Source organism: Sarcophilus harrisii, chromosome 2 (assembly GCF_902635505.1).
Source record: "Sarcophilus harrisii chromosome 2, mSarHar1.11, whole genome shotgun sequence".
Lineage (NCBI taxonomy): Eukaryota > Metazoa > Chordata > Mammalia > Dasyuromorphia > Dasyuridae > Sarcophilus > Sarcophilus harrisii.
Window position 1 is genome coordinate 35,895,832 of NC_045427.1, and position 15,118 is coordinate 35,910,949.

At 42.9% G+C, this 15,118-nt stretch overlaps 2 protein-coding genes across 8 annotated transcripts in view; one reads left to right on the plus strand and one right to left on the minus strand.

Moving 5' to 3' along the window:
* The window catches only part of URGCP (upregulator of cell proliferation), a 67,646-nt gene that overhangs the window by 34,812 nt on the left and 17,716 nt on the right, over positions 1–15,118 (minus strand). Inside the window, exon 1 of one of the 7 annotated variants that reach the window (XM_023495228.2) lies at positions 8,534–8,655. The exons of the other annotated variants lie outside the window; for them this stretch is intronic. Within the exon in view, the coding sequence (XP_023350996.1) occupies positions 8,534–8,547 (14 nt within the window). The 5' untranslated portion in view covers positions 8,548–8,655. Of the gene's footprint in view, positions 1–8,533; positions 8,656–15,118 lie in introns of those variants that run through there. 7 annotated transcript variants of the gene reach the window in all.
* The window catches only part of UBE2D4 (ubiquitin conjugating enzyme E2 D4 (putative)), a 57,583-nt gene continuing 56,363 nt past the window's right edge, over positions 13,899–15,118 (plus strand). The window contains exon 1 of the mRNA XM_031949900.1: positions 13,899–14,382. The gene's annotated coding sequence lies outside the window, so the exon portion shown is untranslated. The remainder of the gene's footprint in view (positions 14,383–15,118) is intronic.

The window sequence follows — 15,118 nt, forward strand, 5'->3', positions numbered from 1 at the left end:
TATAGGGAGAGAGATATAGACATGCATATACATGCACACATATGTATATATGTTATGTACATGTATACACATGCATGTTTAGGTGTATGTCCATATGGACATGTATCTATACATATTTTGTGTCTGTGTACATATATACATGCATATATATGTATGTATATGTATATGTGTATCTCCTGAGCTACAGTCACATATCTTTATAGCCTCTTGGATATCTGATTTCAACATGCCCCCAAAATTCATGATTTCTACCTTGCCCCCCAACTCTCCCTCTTTTCAACTTGCCTATTTCATATATGTATGTATGTGTGTCATAATATATATATATACACACACACACACACACACACACACACATACACGCAAAGCAATTGGGGTTAAGTGACTTGCCCAGGGTCATACAGCTAGTAAGTGTCAAGTATATGTGATTGTATTTGAATTCAGGTCCTTCTGACTCCAGGACTGGTATTCTATCCATTGGGCCACACAGCTGCCCTACTTCCCATTTATTATTGAAGGCACCACAGTCACTCAGATGAAAAACCACAGTGTTATCCTTTTCTGTTCACTCTCATTCACCTCATATATCCATCCCTTTCCCAAGTTTTTTCTATCTTCAGAGCATTTCTCCTACAAACAGAATCTCAATCCTCATCTTTCCCCTCACCTCTCCTTTGCCAATCTAACTGATGTCCCTACCTCAAATCTCTTTCCACAGCAATTTATGCTCCACTTAGCTGAAAAGGAGATTTTTCTAAAGTTTACTTCTGAATTATGTCACTCTTTTGCTTAAGGTCATTCCCTATTACCTGTAGGATCAAAAATTAAAGTCCTCTAACTTTAACTCCTAATAAATTTGACCCTTCCTACTTTTCTAATTTTCTCAACATTTGATTCTCGTCTATACTCTTCACAATCTAGTCACTCGGGCTTACATGCAATTCCTTGGATATGGCATTCCTCTCCTATCTTTACGCCTTTGTGCCAGCTTGCTCTCATCCTAGAATGATGACCTCCAATTCTTAGTTTCTCTGGCTTGCATCAAATTCAAAGCTTATCTTGTAAGAGGTGTTTCCGGGGCAACCTAGCACTCCAACACCTCTCCTTTCAGCTTATTTTCCCATCCGTTCTGCGTGTATCTTGCATGTTCCTAATTACTTACTGTTTCCTCCAGTTAGCTTCTTGAAGGCAGGAACTATTTTTTTGCCTTTCTTTGTATCTGCAGGGCTCTGCATAAACACCTGACACAAGTAAGCACTTAATAAATGCTTACTGACTGTCTCTTTTATGGACCCTTTTCTCTTCTCTGTCTACACCATTTCCCTTCTAATCTCATCAACTTCCATGGATTAAGTCTTCAAATGTATGACAATTAACCAACCCTCATCTCCCTTCTGAATCCAGTCTTTCATCTCTATTAGACATCTCAAATTGAATGTCCCCCAAACATCTTAAAACCGACATGTCCAAAACTGAACTCATTACCTTTGCCCAAACACTCCCCTCTTTCTATTACTGTTGAGGGAACCACCATCCTCCTAGTCCCTCACGTTCATGTGGAGGCGTCATTCTGGATTCACTATCTCTTACAATCCCACGTTCAATAGGTGCAAAGACTTGTTGGATTCACCTTTGCAGCATCTCTTGAATACACAAAGCTTCTCTTCTCTGATGCTGCTGGTACAGGTTCTAGTCATCTCACTCCTGGACTATTGCAATAGCCCATGGGCCTCCAGTCTCACCCTATTCTAAATTATCCAGCATTCAGCCCCCAAAGTGGTAGACCTAAAGCACAGGATCCCACCATGTCACCCTCTCTCCTTACAAAGACAAACAAGCGCATCTAAAACTTAAAATCTGCTAACATATTATTTCCTCTTGGTTCTTCACCTTTCTTCAGAAAGGAGGAGGACCATTATTAAATTTTCAGTTACTTAAGAGTTTGAGATTTTTTTTAGAGATCCTTTCATTTGCATTGTTGTAGTCACTATGCATATTTTATGATCCCATTTCTTTCACACCACATCTGTTCGTAAACTGTGCACTTTGTAAGAAGAGGATTTCTTGGAAAGTATATTATGTCCAAGCAAAATATATCAGTGAATTAAAAAAAAAAACAAACTAAAGAGAGTAGATTGGGGATGATACTGGGAATGATTATGATAGCTGCCTTCAAATATTGTGATTAGAAAAATTAAAATAAAAAAATTTAAAAGGGAGCAGCTAGAACACTGGCTCTGAAGTCCAGAGGATTTGAGCTCAAATGTGACCTAAGATACTAACTAGCTAACTGTGTAATCCTGGGCAAGTCATTCAACCCCAATAGCCTCCTAAAATAAAATAAAATAATAATGATTAGACTTAGGTTTGGCTCCATGGGGCCGAATTGTGAGCAATGATTTACAAGTTGTAGAGAGACAGATTTAGGTTTGACGTCAGGAAAAACTTTCTAATAATTAGTGCTATCCAGGTCTGAAATGGGTTTCCTCAGAAAGTGAGATTTCCATCACGGGAGTTACTCAAGTGAAGGCAGATAGACAAAGCCATTATTAAGAATGTTATATCAGGGAATCTGGTTCAGAACCAGATTGTAGGAAAGGGTCTTACGGTCTCTGTCCACCAAGAGTTTCTGTGATTCTATGAAAACTCTCCTCGTGCTTTTTTATGAAATATTCCTAGATTATTAGATATACAAACTGTGCATACCCTTTGATCCAGCAGTGTTACTACTGGGATTATATCCCAAAGAGATTATAAAGAAGGGAAAGGGACCTGTATGTGCACGAATGTTTGTGGCAGCCCTTTTTGTAGTGGCTAGAAACTGGAAACTGAATGGATGTCCATCAGTTGGAGAATGGCTGAATAAATTGTGGTATATGAAAATTATGGAATATTACTGTTCTGTAAGAAATGACCAACAGGATGATTTCAGAAAGGCCTGGAGAGACTTACACGAACTGATGCTAAGTGAAATGAGCAGGACCAGGAGATCATTATATATTTCAACAACAATACTAGATGATGACTAGTCCTGATGGATCAGGCCATCCTCAGCAACAAGATCAACCAAATCATTTCTAATGGAGCAGTAATGAACTGAACTAACTATACCCAGAAAAAGAACTCTGGGAGATGACTAAAAACCATTACATTGAATTCCCAGTCCCTATATTTATGCACACCTGCATCTTTGATTTCCTTCACAAGCTAATTGTACAATAATTCAGAGTCTGATTCTTTTTGTACAGCAAAATAATGTTTTGGTCATGTATACTTATTGTGTATCTAAGTTATATTTTAATATATTTAACATCTACTGGTCATCCTGCCATTTAGGGGAGGGGGTGGGGGTAAGAGGTGAAAAATTGGAACAAGAGGTTTGGCAATTGTTAATGCTGTAAAGTTACCCATGTATATATCCTGTAAATTAAAGGCTATTAAATAAAAAAAAAAAAAAGATTATTAGATATAATCTACAGTCCCTGGCACACAGTAAGCACTTAATAAATGTTGATTGATTAACCTGCCCTTCCTCTCAGGGACTTTAGCACTTTGACCCATAGCATCCCTTCAGCAACCAATCACACACCACTTTATGACATTGCTAGAGCTGTTGTTTATCTTTCAGCATGATGCAGTAGATAGGGTTGCTGGCCTTGAACCTGGCAAACCTGGGGGAAGGGGAGGTCAATTTTGCCTCTGACATAAACTGAACCTGGACAGGTCATCTAATCTGTTAAATGTTTTTAAACAACCCTTTTTAAGATTCTCCATTGAACTTGTGATGGAAAGTTATCTGCATCCAGAGAGAGAAAAAACTATGGAAACTGAATGTGGATCAAAGAATTGCATTTTCACCTTTTTTTGGTTGTTATTGTTTGTTTGCTTAATTTTTTTTCTTTTTCCCCTTTTGATCTGATTTTTCTTGTGCAGCATAATGAATATGGAACTATATTTAGAAAAATTGCACATGTTTAACCTATTTTGGATTGCTTGCTATCTAAGGGGCAGGGGAGAGGGAGAGGGAGGAAGAAAAATTTGGAACACAAGGGTTTGCAAAGATGAATGCTGAAAATTATTTTTGCATGTATTTGGAAAAATAAAATACTTAAAAAAAAGACTCTCTATTGAAGAGAAGCTGCCATCTAGTTTTGGGAGAGAGTTTCTCCTCACCTGAGCATCTGCCAAATTAATGAAACCACAGGTGCAATCCCTATCTGTCCCTGCCATAATTTAACTTTTTGAATTGCAATATGCTTGGTCTTTCCAGATAGACTGAAAGCTACTTGGAGGCAAGGAACTACCCAGCCCAAGGCCAGATGCTTAACTAATCCAGACCAAGGGATTCCCTTAACCTTTGTCTCACACAGTAGAGAAAGTCAGCTTGTAGACGGACTTCTTTCTTTATTGCTGGAAGTCTAAGTGGCATTTGGTCTTCGACATTTCTCCTTCTTTGGGCTCCCAGGGTAGCATCCTCCTAATTCTCCACCTCCACTGTGGAAACACCCAGTAGACATGGTAATAGGAACATGGTGATCTCCTCTAAATCCACCATCTAGGTCTTCTCTCCTCTCACCTTCCCCTAAATCTCTGAATTTAACATAGTGCCTGGCATATAACAGGCAGCTAGATGGGGCAGTGGATAAGAGTTCTGGAGTCTGGAATCAGGAAGACCTGAGTTCAAATACAGCCTCACACACATACTAGCCTGGGCAAATCAATTAATCTCTGCCTGCCTAAATTTCTTCTGTAAATGGGGTTAAAAATTGCACCTGCCTCTCAGGTCCCAAAGGTTGCTGAGGGGCTAAGAGATAACATTTATAAAGCACTTTGCACATTTACAGGGATTTATAAATGCAAATTACAATTAATTACAGTAAGCACTTAATAAATGCTTGGTGACTAGCTGTTGTACTCATTTTCAATATTTTAATTTAGAATTATAATACAAAAATTGGGCTTCTCATCCCACCCTTACTCCATCTCTTCCGCAAAGGACCTTATTTCTTTTCTTTTTTGGAGGTTTTCAATCAGTTTAGGTGACTTGCCCAGGGTCACACAGCTACTAAGTGTCTGAGGCTGGTTTTGGGCTCAGATCCTCCTGACTCTGAGGCCTGTGTTCTATCCACTGAGTCACACAGCTGTCTCAAAAAATCCTTATTTCTATGGAGAGCACTGCCATCCTCCAACTTGCCTAGATATGAAACTTTAACTGTGTCTTTGATGCGTTCCTCTCCCCAATGTCCAGTCAATTGTCAAGTCTTAGATAAGATCTAGGATAAAATACAACAACCTTCCCAGCTGGATATTTAAAGCCCTACGCAATCTTTTTCCAACTGCTGTCATTAGCTGTATTTCTCCCCTTCTTACACTATATTCCATTTCCCATCTTTTCCTTTCAGAATCTTTAAAATTCAGCTCAGGTGTCACCTCATCCTTCAAAGCTCACTTGTTCTCCCCAGATATTAATACTCTCTCCCTCCTCAAATCACCTTGTACTTATTTCTAACCACTATAGCTACTTCTAGTAGAATATAAGCTCTTTGGCGACAGGAAATGGTTTTTGGTGGGGGTGGTTAGGGAGGGAGGGAAGGGGAATTTGTACCTGCAACATCCACTACAGTGCCTGGCACATAATAGGTGCTTTCTATGATAAGCATTTGTTGAACCGTTGGCTTCTCCATGGCAGAGGGGCCTGGCTGATCAAAAATGCCACATCTGGCAGCCCTGTAGGAGCCAGGGGGTCACTGCGTTGCATACGTTTGTACTAGGGCCCTGCCACACTCTCAGGAGATTTTGACCTTCTTCCAGAACAAGGCTGGGAAAGAAGCTCCCTGCCCTACCCTGCCTTGTTTGCCCTACAGCCTGCTAGGCCCTTCCTTGCACTACCCTTTATGAGGCTGCTCTCTTCCTCTGAAGCCAGGAAGCCACGTGGGCTAGGATGCACCTGTGCTGTGGAAAACCGGACTCATGGATGCACTTGGCGGGAACTTCCCCATTTGGATGCTGCTGGTTGCATAGATTCCCAGCATTTGTTCATTGATGAGTAGCCCTGTATTAGCTGTTGACTGATAGACAGCTATCCTACCTGGTTCCCAGCTTTAAAAAACTTATAATTGTATAGAGAACTAAGGGGATAGTGGAAAAATCCCCAGCTAGGAGAGCTTGAATCCCAGCTCCTATTTACTATGTGAGTTTGGATAAGTCACCTGACCACTCTAGGTCTGAATTTCCTTATCTATAAAATGGAGGGGAGAGAGAGAATTGAGTTAAATGTCCAAAGTCCCTTTTGGCCCTAACAATTTTTTGAAATGATATATGTATAAATAATTTTTGCTAATTGGCTACCTTAGTCATCAGTTACTCAATCTCAAGACTTCTAATTCCTTAAGTAGTAAAAATGGGAGGGTTGACCTAAGGCAGAGATTTTTTTTCCTGAGGCAATTGGGGTTAAGTGACTTGCCTAGAGTCACACAGTTAGAAGTGTTAAGTGTCTGAGGCCAAATTTGAACTCTTGACTTCAGGGCTGGTGCTCTATCCACTGCACCATCTAGCTGCCCCAAAGCACCCTATTCTTAACCTGGGGTGTATGAACTTTTAAAAACTATTTTGATAACTACATTTCAATATAATTGCTTCTCTTTATAATCTTATAATATCTTATTGAGCCCTATTCAGAAAAGGGGGGGTGTTCCATAGGTTTCACCAAATGTCAAAGGATTTCATGTCACACAAAAAAGTTAATAATACCTGGCTTAGATTCTCAAAGACCCTAACTCTAAACTACAGAGGCACCAGGACATAATGGATAGAATGCTGGATCTGGCATCAGAAAGATTGGACTAAAAGCCTACCAATGGGGGCAGCTAGGTGGCGCAATTAATAGAGTACCAGCCCTGAAGTCAGGAGTACCTGAGCTCAAATCTGCGCTCAAACCCTTAACACTTAGCTGTGTGACCCTGGACAAGTCACTTAACGTCAGCCAAAAAAAAAAAAAAGCCTACCAATGATTAGCTCTGTGGCCCTAGAGAAATAACAACCTTTCTGAGCCTGTTTTTCTCCATCTGTGAAATGAGAATGGCAATGTATGTACCACCTGCTTCAGAGTTGAGTGCTTTGTGAATGTCTACAAACAGATGATATTCTACCAGGAGAAATGACAGCAAATTTCACCAAGAGCAGAAGAAAAACACAATTACCTTGAGCTACAAAGAATGGCAATGGGGTGCCTTGGGCCCTTCAGTATACTTTTTATCACTAAATTCCTATTCAGATCCTTGGAAAACCATTGGACCACCCTGCAAGGTTTCTTACAGAAGGAGTCAGCAGGGGTAGTCTCCACCCACTCCCTCCCCTAAGCCTCTCAAGATTTTCCTACCAGCCCCCCGCCCCCCACCCCAGCTGTTAGATCGGGTCAGCACCGAAAATGGGGACACTGCAGTCAGCCTCATCTGGTTTGGGATTCTTTCCCCAAGCATCATCAGCGGGTCTTTCCGCCAGCCACATGACTAACCTTCAGTTACTCAATGAAGCACAGTCTGCCCAAATGTATGTGTCGGTGTGTGAGTGCCTGTGTGTTGCTAGGAGTTGGGGAGCGTGTGGGGGGGGGGGGTTGGAGTGCCAGACTCAAAGTTCGAGCTTAAGAGGAGCCCACACCCCCCGGATGCAGCCGGAGAGTCTACAGGGAATCTAGGTGGTCATCAGATGGGGAAAATGAGGCCCACACAGGATGCTTTAACTTGCCCAAGATCATACATTTCAGGGACGGGAGAAATGCGTTTCCGCAGGACCACACACTGCTGGACAGTGGGAGAATCCCCAGAAGAACTTGGCCTCTGCATGCCCTGCCAATCCAAATATTCTTCCTGCCCGGTCACTAGCCATAAGGCTTCCCTTTCCCTGGAGTATAAGGAAAGAGACCTTGGCCGATTCCGGGCCCAGGAGTCTGGCCCCTGAAAGGACGTGGGCCCCCGGTGCTCCCACAGGCCGGAGTGATTCCAAAGCCCTCCTCCCTGAGGTGCAATATTGCCCTAGGCATCTGAGAGGCAGCAGGCTTCAGAGCTCCCTACCGCCGCTTGTTTTTGATTCTCCCCCCCTCCCCCCCATGACTGAACCTGAATGCACAGGCTAACTGAGTCTCAAAAGTCAAAGGTGACCGAGACGCAGCGGTGCTTGGGTGCCGGCTCTCCCTCGGGCCGAGGACAAAGGTGTGTGAGGGAAAGCTGAGCTTGGGCCGGGCCCAGGTCCCGGGGACGGATCCCTGGGAAGCAGCTCTCCCTTTCAGCGTCCACCCAGCAGGGAAACAGTTAAAGAAACCGGCTATTCAGGCCTCCGGAGCTGTGAGCTCAGAAATTTCCACTAGGATTAAATTCCCTTCAAGTGGAAAGTCAGGCCAAAGTCTCTCCCGGAGCCCAGTGCGGCCCTCCTCCGCGGGGCCCTGGCTAGGCTGGGAGGTCCATGGCCGGCCGGCTGCGGGCATCGGAGAGGGTTAGACAGAGGAGGATGAGCTGGGGCGCTCGGGAGCAGCACTCACCCTGGAGACGCCATCGGAGCCGGGCAGGGCAGGGCGGGCAGGCGAGGTCTGGGCTCGGGCTCCGGCTCCGGCCCCCCGGCTGCTCCGGTTTCCTCTGGTGCAGAACGGTGAGTCACTCTGACTCGGGCTCGGAAAGGAAAGCCCTAGGGTGGAGCTTGCCCCTAAGATAACCAGGGATTGCACAACCGACTGTGCTCCAGGGCACTGCTCCAGGGACTGCGCTGGCTGGGGATGAGCCGGGCGGCGGCGGCGGCGGCGGACATGTGGGGATGGAGCCTGAGCACCTCGCATCCTCGCTGGCCGGAGCTCCCGCAGCCGAGTGGGGAGGAAGGGGGGGGGGGGGGGCGGGCGCGCGGGGGCGGGGGGCGCCTGGGAGGCTCGCCTCCCCTCCTCCCCGGGGCAGACCGGAGCCCGAGGATCCTCGCGGGGGCCCTGCCTCGGGTGGAGGACAAGCTGTCAGGCCGGCCCTGGAGGGGCAGAGACCCTGGTCTGAGACTCCCTCCGCAGCCCTCGGAGCACGGCGTGGCGCGGAGCGGGAGCTCACCACCAAATCCCTCCCGACTGGACTCCGAGGGCTGCCCGGGGCCTTAGAGAGCGTCTGGAACCGCCGTCATTGCTTCCCGCAGAGCGGCTAAATGAGTGAATGAATCAATGAAATTCACATCAGTGCAATTCACCGACACGTGACTCGCCGAACCACAGGTGCTCGGAACCCGGAGATAAAAACACTTCCTTTGGAGGAGGGATGGGGGATGGGGGAGGGAGACGAGCATTTATGAAGCCCCACTATATACCGAGCACGGTGCCCCACAGATTTTCTCTTATTTCGTCATCATAACCTGGGAGGTAGATGCTATTGCCATTCCCATCTCACACTTGAGGAAACTGAGGCAGACACGTAAGGTGACTTGTCCCGAGTCATACAATTTGGAAGTATCTGAGTCCCTATTTGATTATTGTTTCCTTTTTTTTTTTAATTATTTAATTTGATGTGTAGTTTTAATGCACATTGCTTTATGTATCATGTCGGGAGAGAAAAATCAGAGCAAAAGGAAAAAAATCAGAGGAGATCTGTGGGGCACCGTGTCTGGTATATAGTGGTGCTTCATAAATGCTTATTTGTAGACCCATCAGTCTATCCATTGTGTCACCTAACTAGCTGCCAAATGAGGCAGAGGTTCTTAACCTTTTTTGCACCATGGACCCCTCATCAGAATCATGTTGGTGTTTTTTTTTTGTTTTTTTTTTTTTTAATGCATAAGGTAAAAAACATAGGATTGGGATGGAAACCAATTAAATTGAGATAAATGTATCCAAATATATTTCAAAAAATTCATGGACCCCCAAGATCCCAAATCCCTGCTAGTACAACCCTCTTAGTTGAGCAAATAGTTCCAGAAAAGAATGATTTATCCTGTTCCACAAATCTCAGAAAGTTCCAGAAAAGAATGATTTATCCTGTTCCACAAATCTCAGAACAACAACCTGTATCTTGACATCAGGCAATCCACCCAAGCTATGGAACTTACTCCCATTCTCCTTTTCCAGAGCAGACTGCTAACAAACCTTGCCCACAACTAAAATGAGACCTAATTCGGGGTATATTAAAAAAAAAAAAAAGACACTGGATTTCCAAAGACATATTATTGAATTCCATTTCTTCTACTGAGTACCAATATGAATCTGGGAAAATCATGTATCCTCTCTGGGCCTAAGTTTCCTCATTGGGGAAAAAGAGTCACATCAGATGATTACCAGGAGGCAGCATCATTCTACAGAGAGTGCTGAATGTATAGTGCCAAAGGACTTTCTTTGTATCCCTAGCAATGATAATTGACTGCTCTTTAATATGGATGCAAAAAATTAAAAATGGCATTGTAATGACACCAGAGATTTGGAGCTGGACTTCATAAACCATGTGGTCCTCACCCTTTATTTTAGAGAGGAGGAATGAGGTACTGACATGACCACCCAGGCAGCAAAACAACCAGACAGGGATTCAAAACCACAACGAAGGCTCTTTCCATTGTACCACCTAGCCCCATTTCTGTTGGAAGGTATAGTAATACAAAAGCAAAAGCCTGCTTTCAAAAACTATGATACCAGGAAGATGTGTATAGTCGAGGGATGAAACAGGTATTTGTCATGTCTCTGTCATCTGTAGAGCTCTTACCCTAAGAAATAGCAGCTAGGAGAAGTAATTCTTTTGTTTTCAATCTGCATGACCTTGGAACAAAAATCGCTTCTCCTTCTGGGCCTCAATTTCCTCATCTGAAAATGAGGGAGAGTTGTGCTCAATAGCATCTGAGGCTTGTCAACAACACTCTAAAAAGACCAGAAGAAGGGTATTTCCACTTGGAAACCTGGGGAGCTTCCCCTGACCATGGCTCTCTAACATATGCACAGCCATTGACCCCTGCTGGTCAATAACAAAGGTTACAGTTTTCAGATTTTCCATTTCTATTTGCATCTAATGTGGCACCAAGTTAGGTGCTGGGAATAGAAATTCAAATGTGAGACAACCCTTGCCCTCCGGAAGCTTATACTCTACTACAATGATACCACAGATCCATGGAGTTTTGAAGGAAGGAAGCACAGTTTTCAAACAGGTTTTAGCTCTTTGGCCCATCATAACTACCTAATCACATAGGTAGGACTTGGTATTATCATTTTACAGATAAAGGAGGTTGATATTCATTGACAACGAAACACTTAAATAGTATCTTATGTATGATACCTTATTTGATCCTCACAACAACCCTGTGAAGTAGATGGTATTATTGTTTGCTCTTTATAGAGAGGAAACTCATATTTGCTTAAGATAACATAGCTTGCTACTGCTCCTCCTTCTTTTCCTTCTCCTCTTCCTCCTCCTCCTCCTCTTCCTCCTCTTACCACTACCACCACAACCTACTGCTATTACTATCACTTCTACCACCACTACTACCCATTGCTACTATTACTACTACTACTACTTTAGCCTGCTATTATTACCATCACTCCAATCACTACTACTACCACCAATACTACTTCCATTATCATTACAACTATTACGACTACCACTATAACCACTACCATCGCCACCTACTATTACTACCACTACTACAACCACTACTACTACCACCAATACTACTACTACTGTTACCACTACCACCATCCACTGCTATTACAACCACTATCACCACCATCACTACCTAACATATAACACCTTTTTTGAAGTTTTTTATTTTCAAAACATATGCAAAGATAACTTTTTTAACAGTGACCCTTGAAAAACCTCGTGTTCCAATTTCCCCCCTTCCCCTAACTCCTCCCCTACATGGCATGTAATCCAATATATATTAAATATGGTAAATATATAACATTTAACACTTTAAAGTTTTCAAAACCTTCAGATAAATTCTATTCCAATTGAAATGTTATCTCACGACAACTTGTAAGACATGCCATTATCACTGATTCCTTTTAAGAAATAAGGAAACAGGGGCAATTAGATGATGTAGTGGATAGAAGTCCCCCTGAAGTCAGGAAGACCTGAGTTCAAATCTGACCTCAGACACTTAATATATCCTAGCTATGTGACCCTGGGCAAGTCACTTAACCCCAATTACCTCAGCAAAAGAAAAAAAGAAGGAAACAGTCTGAAAGGTTAAAAAGCATTTACCTAGGATCACACAGCTATTAAGTATCTGAGGCTGAACTTGGGTTTTCCTGACCCCAATTCTAAGAGTCTATCCTTAGGTCCTTTTAGTTTGTTTCAAGGAAGCTAATCAGTTTGATGAATTTACTGGAAAGTGAGCTTTGGGGACTTGAAGCATCCCTTTTCATGGAGGGTATGAACATATCCACTGATAATCTCAATGAGAGATTTCTGGAGGGTTGTCTAGAGTGCCAAAAAGAACTGAGTCATGGAAGGGAGTAGTAAAACATAAATCGTGCTCTCCCACACAACCATGAGTTATATGCACATCAATGTAGGTTTGATAGGAAATAGTGGTTTTCTCTAGCATCTCCAAGTTCATTTCCCTTTCAAGGGTAAGGTCCTTGGGGACAGTATCCATAACTCTGAAGTCTTACATGTCCCCGGAATGAAGAAGACATTCACTGAAGTGCTAGGAGGTGCCTCTCAAGCAACTCCAAATTTGTTTTCCTTCCATGGGGGTCCAAATCCTTAGCGAGAGGGAAAGGGAGCAAGCATTTATAAATATGTGCCAGGCATCATGCTAAGCACTTTACAGCCATCATCATCTCATTTGATCCTCACAATAACCCTGGGATGTAGTTGCTATTATTACCTACAACCTCCCCCCCTCCTTTTACAGATGGTTAAGTGACCTGCCCAGGGCTATCCAGCTAATAAATGTTTGAGGCTACATTTGAACTAGTCTTCCCAACTCCATTATCTATTAGGACACCTCACTGCCTTTACCAGAAAACTGTATTTTGTCTGTGAAAGACTGTTTAGTACCCAAAACATTGCTAACTTTTATCCTTTCATGAGACCTTGGAGAGCAACATGAACTATCCTGAAGTTTCCAGAGCAAAATCTGGATTGAAACAAACCAGCCAAAGAGGGATGATGATCATTACTATTTTCAAAAAACCCCAAGACTAAACCCATTATTATTCCCATAACACCATAGCTTGGGGTGCTAGACCCTGGTTTTCATATAAATGAAAAAACTCAGGCTCATAGAGGCAAAGATATCCAACTTTCATATAACCCTTTAAGGCTGGTGATACTCTTCAGAAATATCTCATTTGATCTTCACAACAACCTTAAGAGGGGTAGGTGGTTTGATGATCCTCATTTTACAGATGAGGAAATTTTGGCAGACAACTTAAATGACTTGACCAAGGTCCATGCAGCTAAAATGTAACAGAACAGAACAGACTCTCCTAACTATGTACAGGGCTCATTTTGTCATGGCTGAAATATATTGAGTTCCTGGTGTGCAGAGTTTGGGCGGGGAGGGGGGGGGGAGGGGAGATTGCTAAGAAATTATAAAACAGGGCTGGTCCTAGAGAAGTTTGCATTCCAGTGAAGATATATGAAAGGATGACAATTCAGCAAATCTTTGTTTAATAACATCTTGGGTTCATGGATCTTTGAATCTAGAATAAGGGACAGGATATGTAAAAATAATGGTATTTATCTAGAACTTTAGATATATTTAGACATATTCAGTTCTCTGAACCTCACAATGTCCTTATGAGGCAGGAAGCATATGTAATATTATTCCCATTTTAAAATAAGAAAACTGAGGTCCAGAGGAATTTAGTGCTTCCCCATGGTCAATTAAACAGGGTCATCAGTTTTTCATGGGCTCTTTGGTAATATATTGAAACCAATGTCAGTCACTCAGTCAAGTCAATGAGCATTTATTAAGTGCCTGTTTATGTGTCAAAGGATGTACTAAGTGCTGGATGTACAAAAGGCAAAAAACAGTCCCTGCTCTGAAGGAGCTCACAATCTAATGGCAGAGACAACATGGAACAACTCTGTACAGATAAAGTATAAGTGGAATAAATTAGAACTAATCGGTAAAAGGTAGGTATGAGAATCAAGGGCAATTAAGAAAGGCTATGAATCTGTGGCAGAGAAATTAAGAAGAGAGATGACTTGGGAAGGAAAAAAAATGAAGCAATTATCTAACAATGGTTCTTTGAGGTGGGTACCACAGGTGTTATTATGACCATTTTATGGATGAGTTAAAACTTAAAACTCACAGACTTATCCATCATCACACAGAGTAAAAAGGATGACCAGACTTTGAAACCAGGGCTGCTGACTCTACTGAATTTGCCATAGATCAAAATGCTAAATTGAGGGAGCCTTCATTTTACAGGTGAGGAAACTGTGGCCCAGAGACATTAAAAAATTATAGAGGTAGTAATCCTCAGAGATAAGATTTGAATTCATATCTTCTGATTCCAAAGCATTTCCTGCTGCCTAAAAAAATCTTTTAAAAGGCTTTGACTTGATTGTCTCATCCCTCATCTTATCTCTCTTCCCTTTTACACTCAAAAATCATAGAAAAAGGCTTCTACCCTCTTTGCTCATGCTCTTTTCTCCACCTCTTCTGACTTCTGACCTCTCCCTTACCCTCAAACTGCTCTCCCTCCAAGTTTACCAATAGCCTTTTGCTCAGAATCAATGTATATTGATTTCTCTGTAACTTTTCACACTGCTGATCATCAGGTCCAAATGCCTTGCACACAGTAAACACTTAATACATGCTTATTGGCTTTTGAAATGCTGGGGTTGACCACCCTCGGCTGGATGTGCCCTCCCACTGGGTTTCTTTGACATTGCTTTCTTCTGGTTCTCCTCCTACCTGTCTGACCACTCCTCCTCAGTCTCCTTTGCTGCTTCATCATCCATCTTCTGCCCCTTAACTGTGGGTGTCCCCCATGGCCCTCTTCTCTTCTGGCTCTGCACCATCTCTCTTTATGATCTCATCAGCTCCCATGAGTTCAATCCAGCCTTGGTCTCCCTCTTAGCTTCAGTCCTTCAATACCAGCTGACTATTGCTGGCTCTCAGCGGGGGGGTGGTGTTCATAAGCATCTCAAACTCAACATGT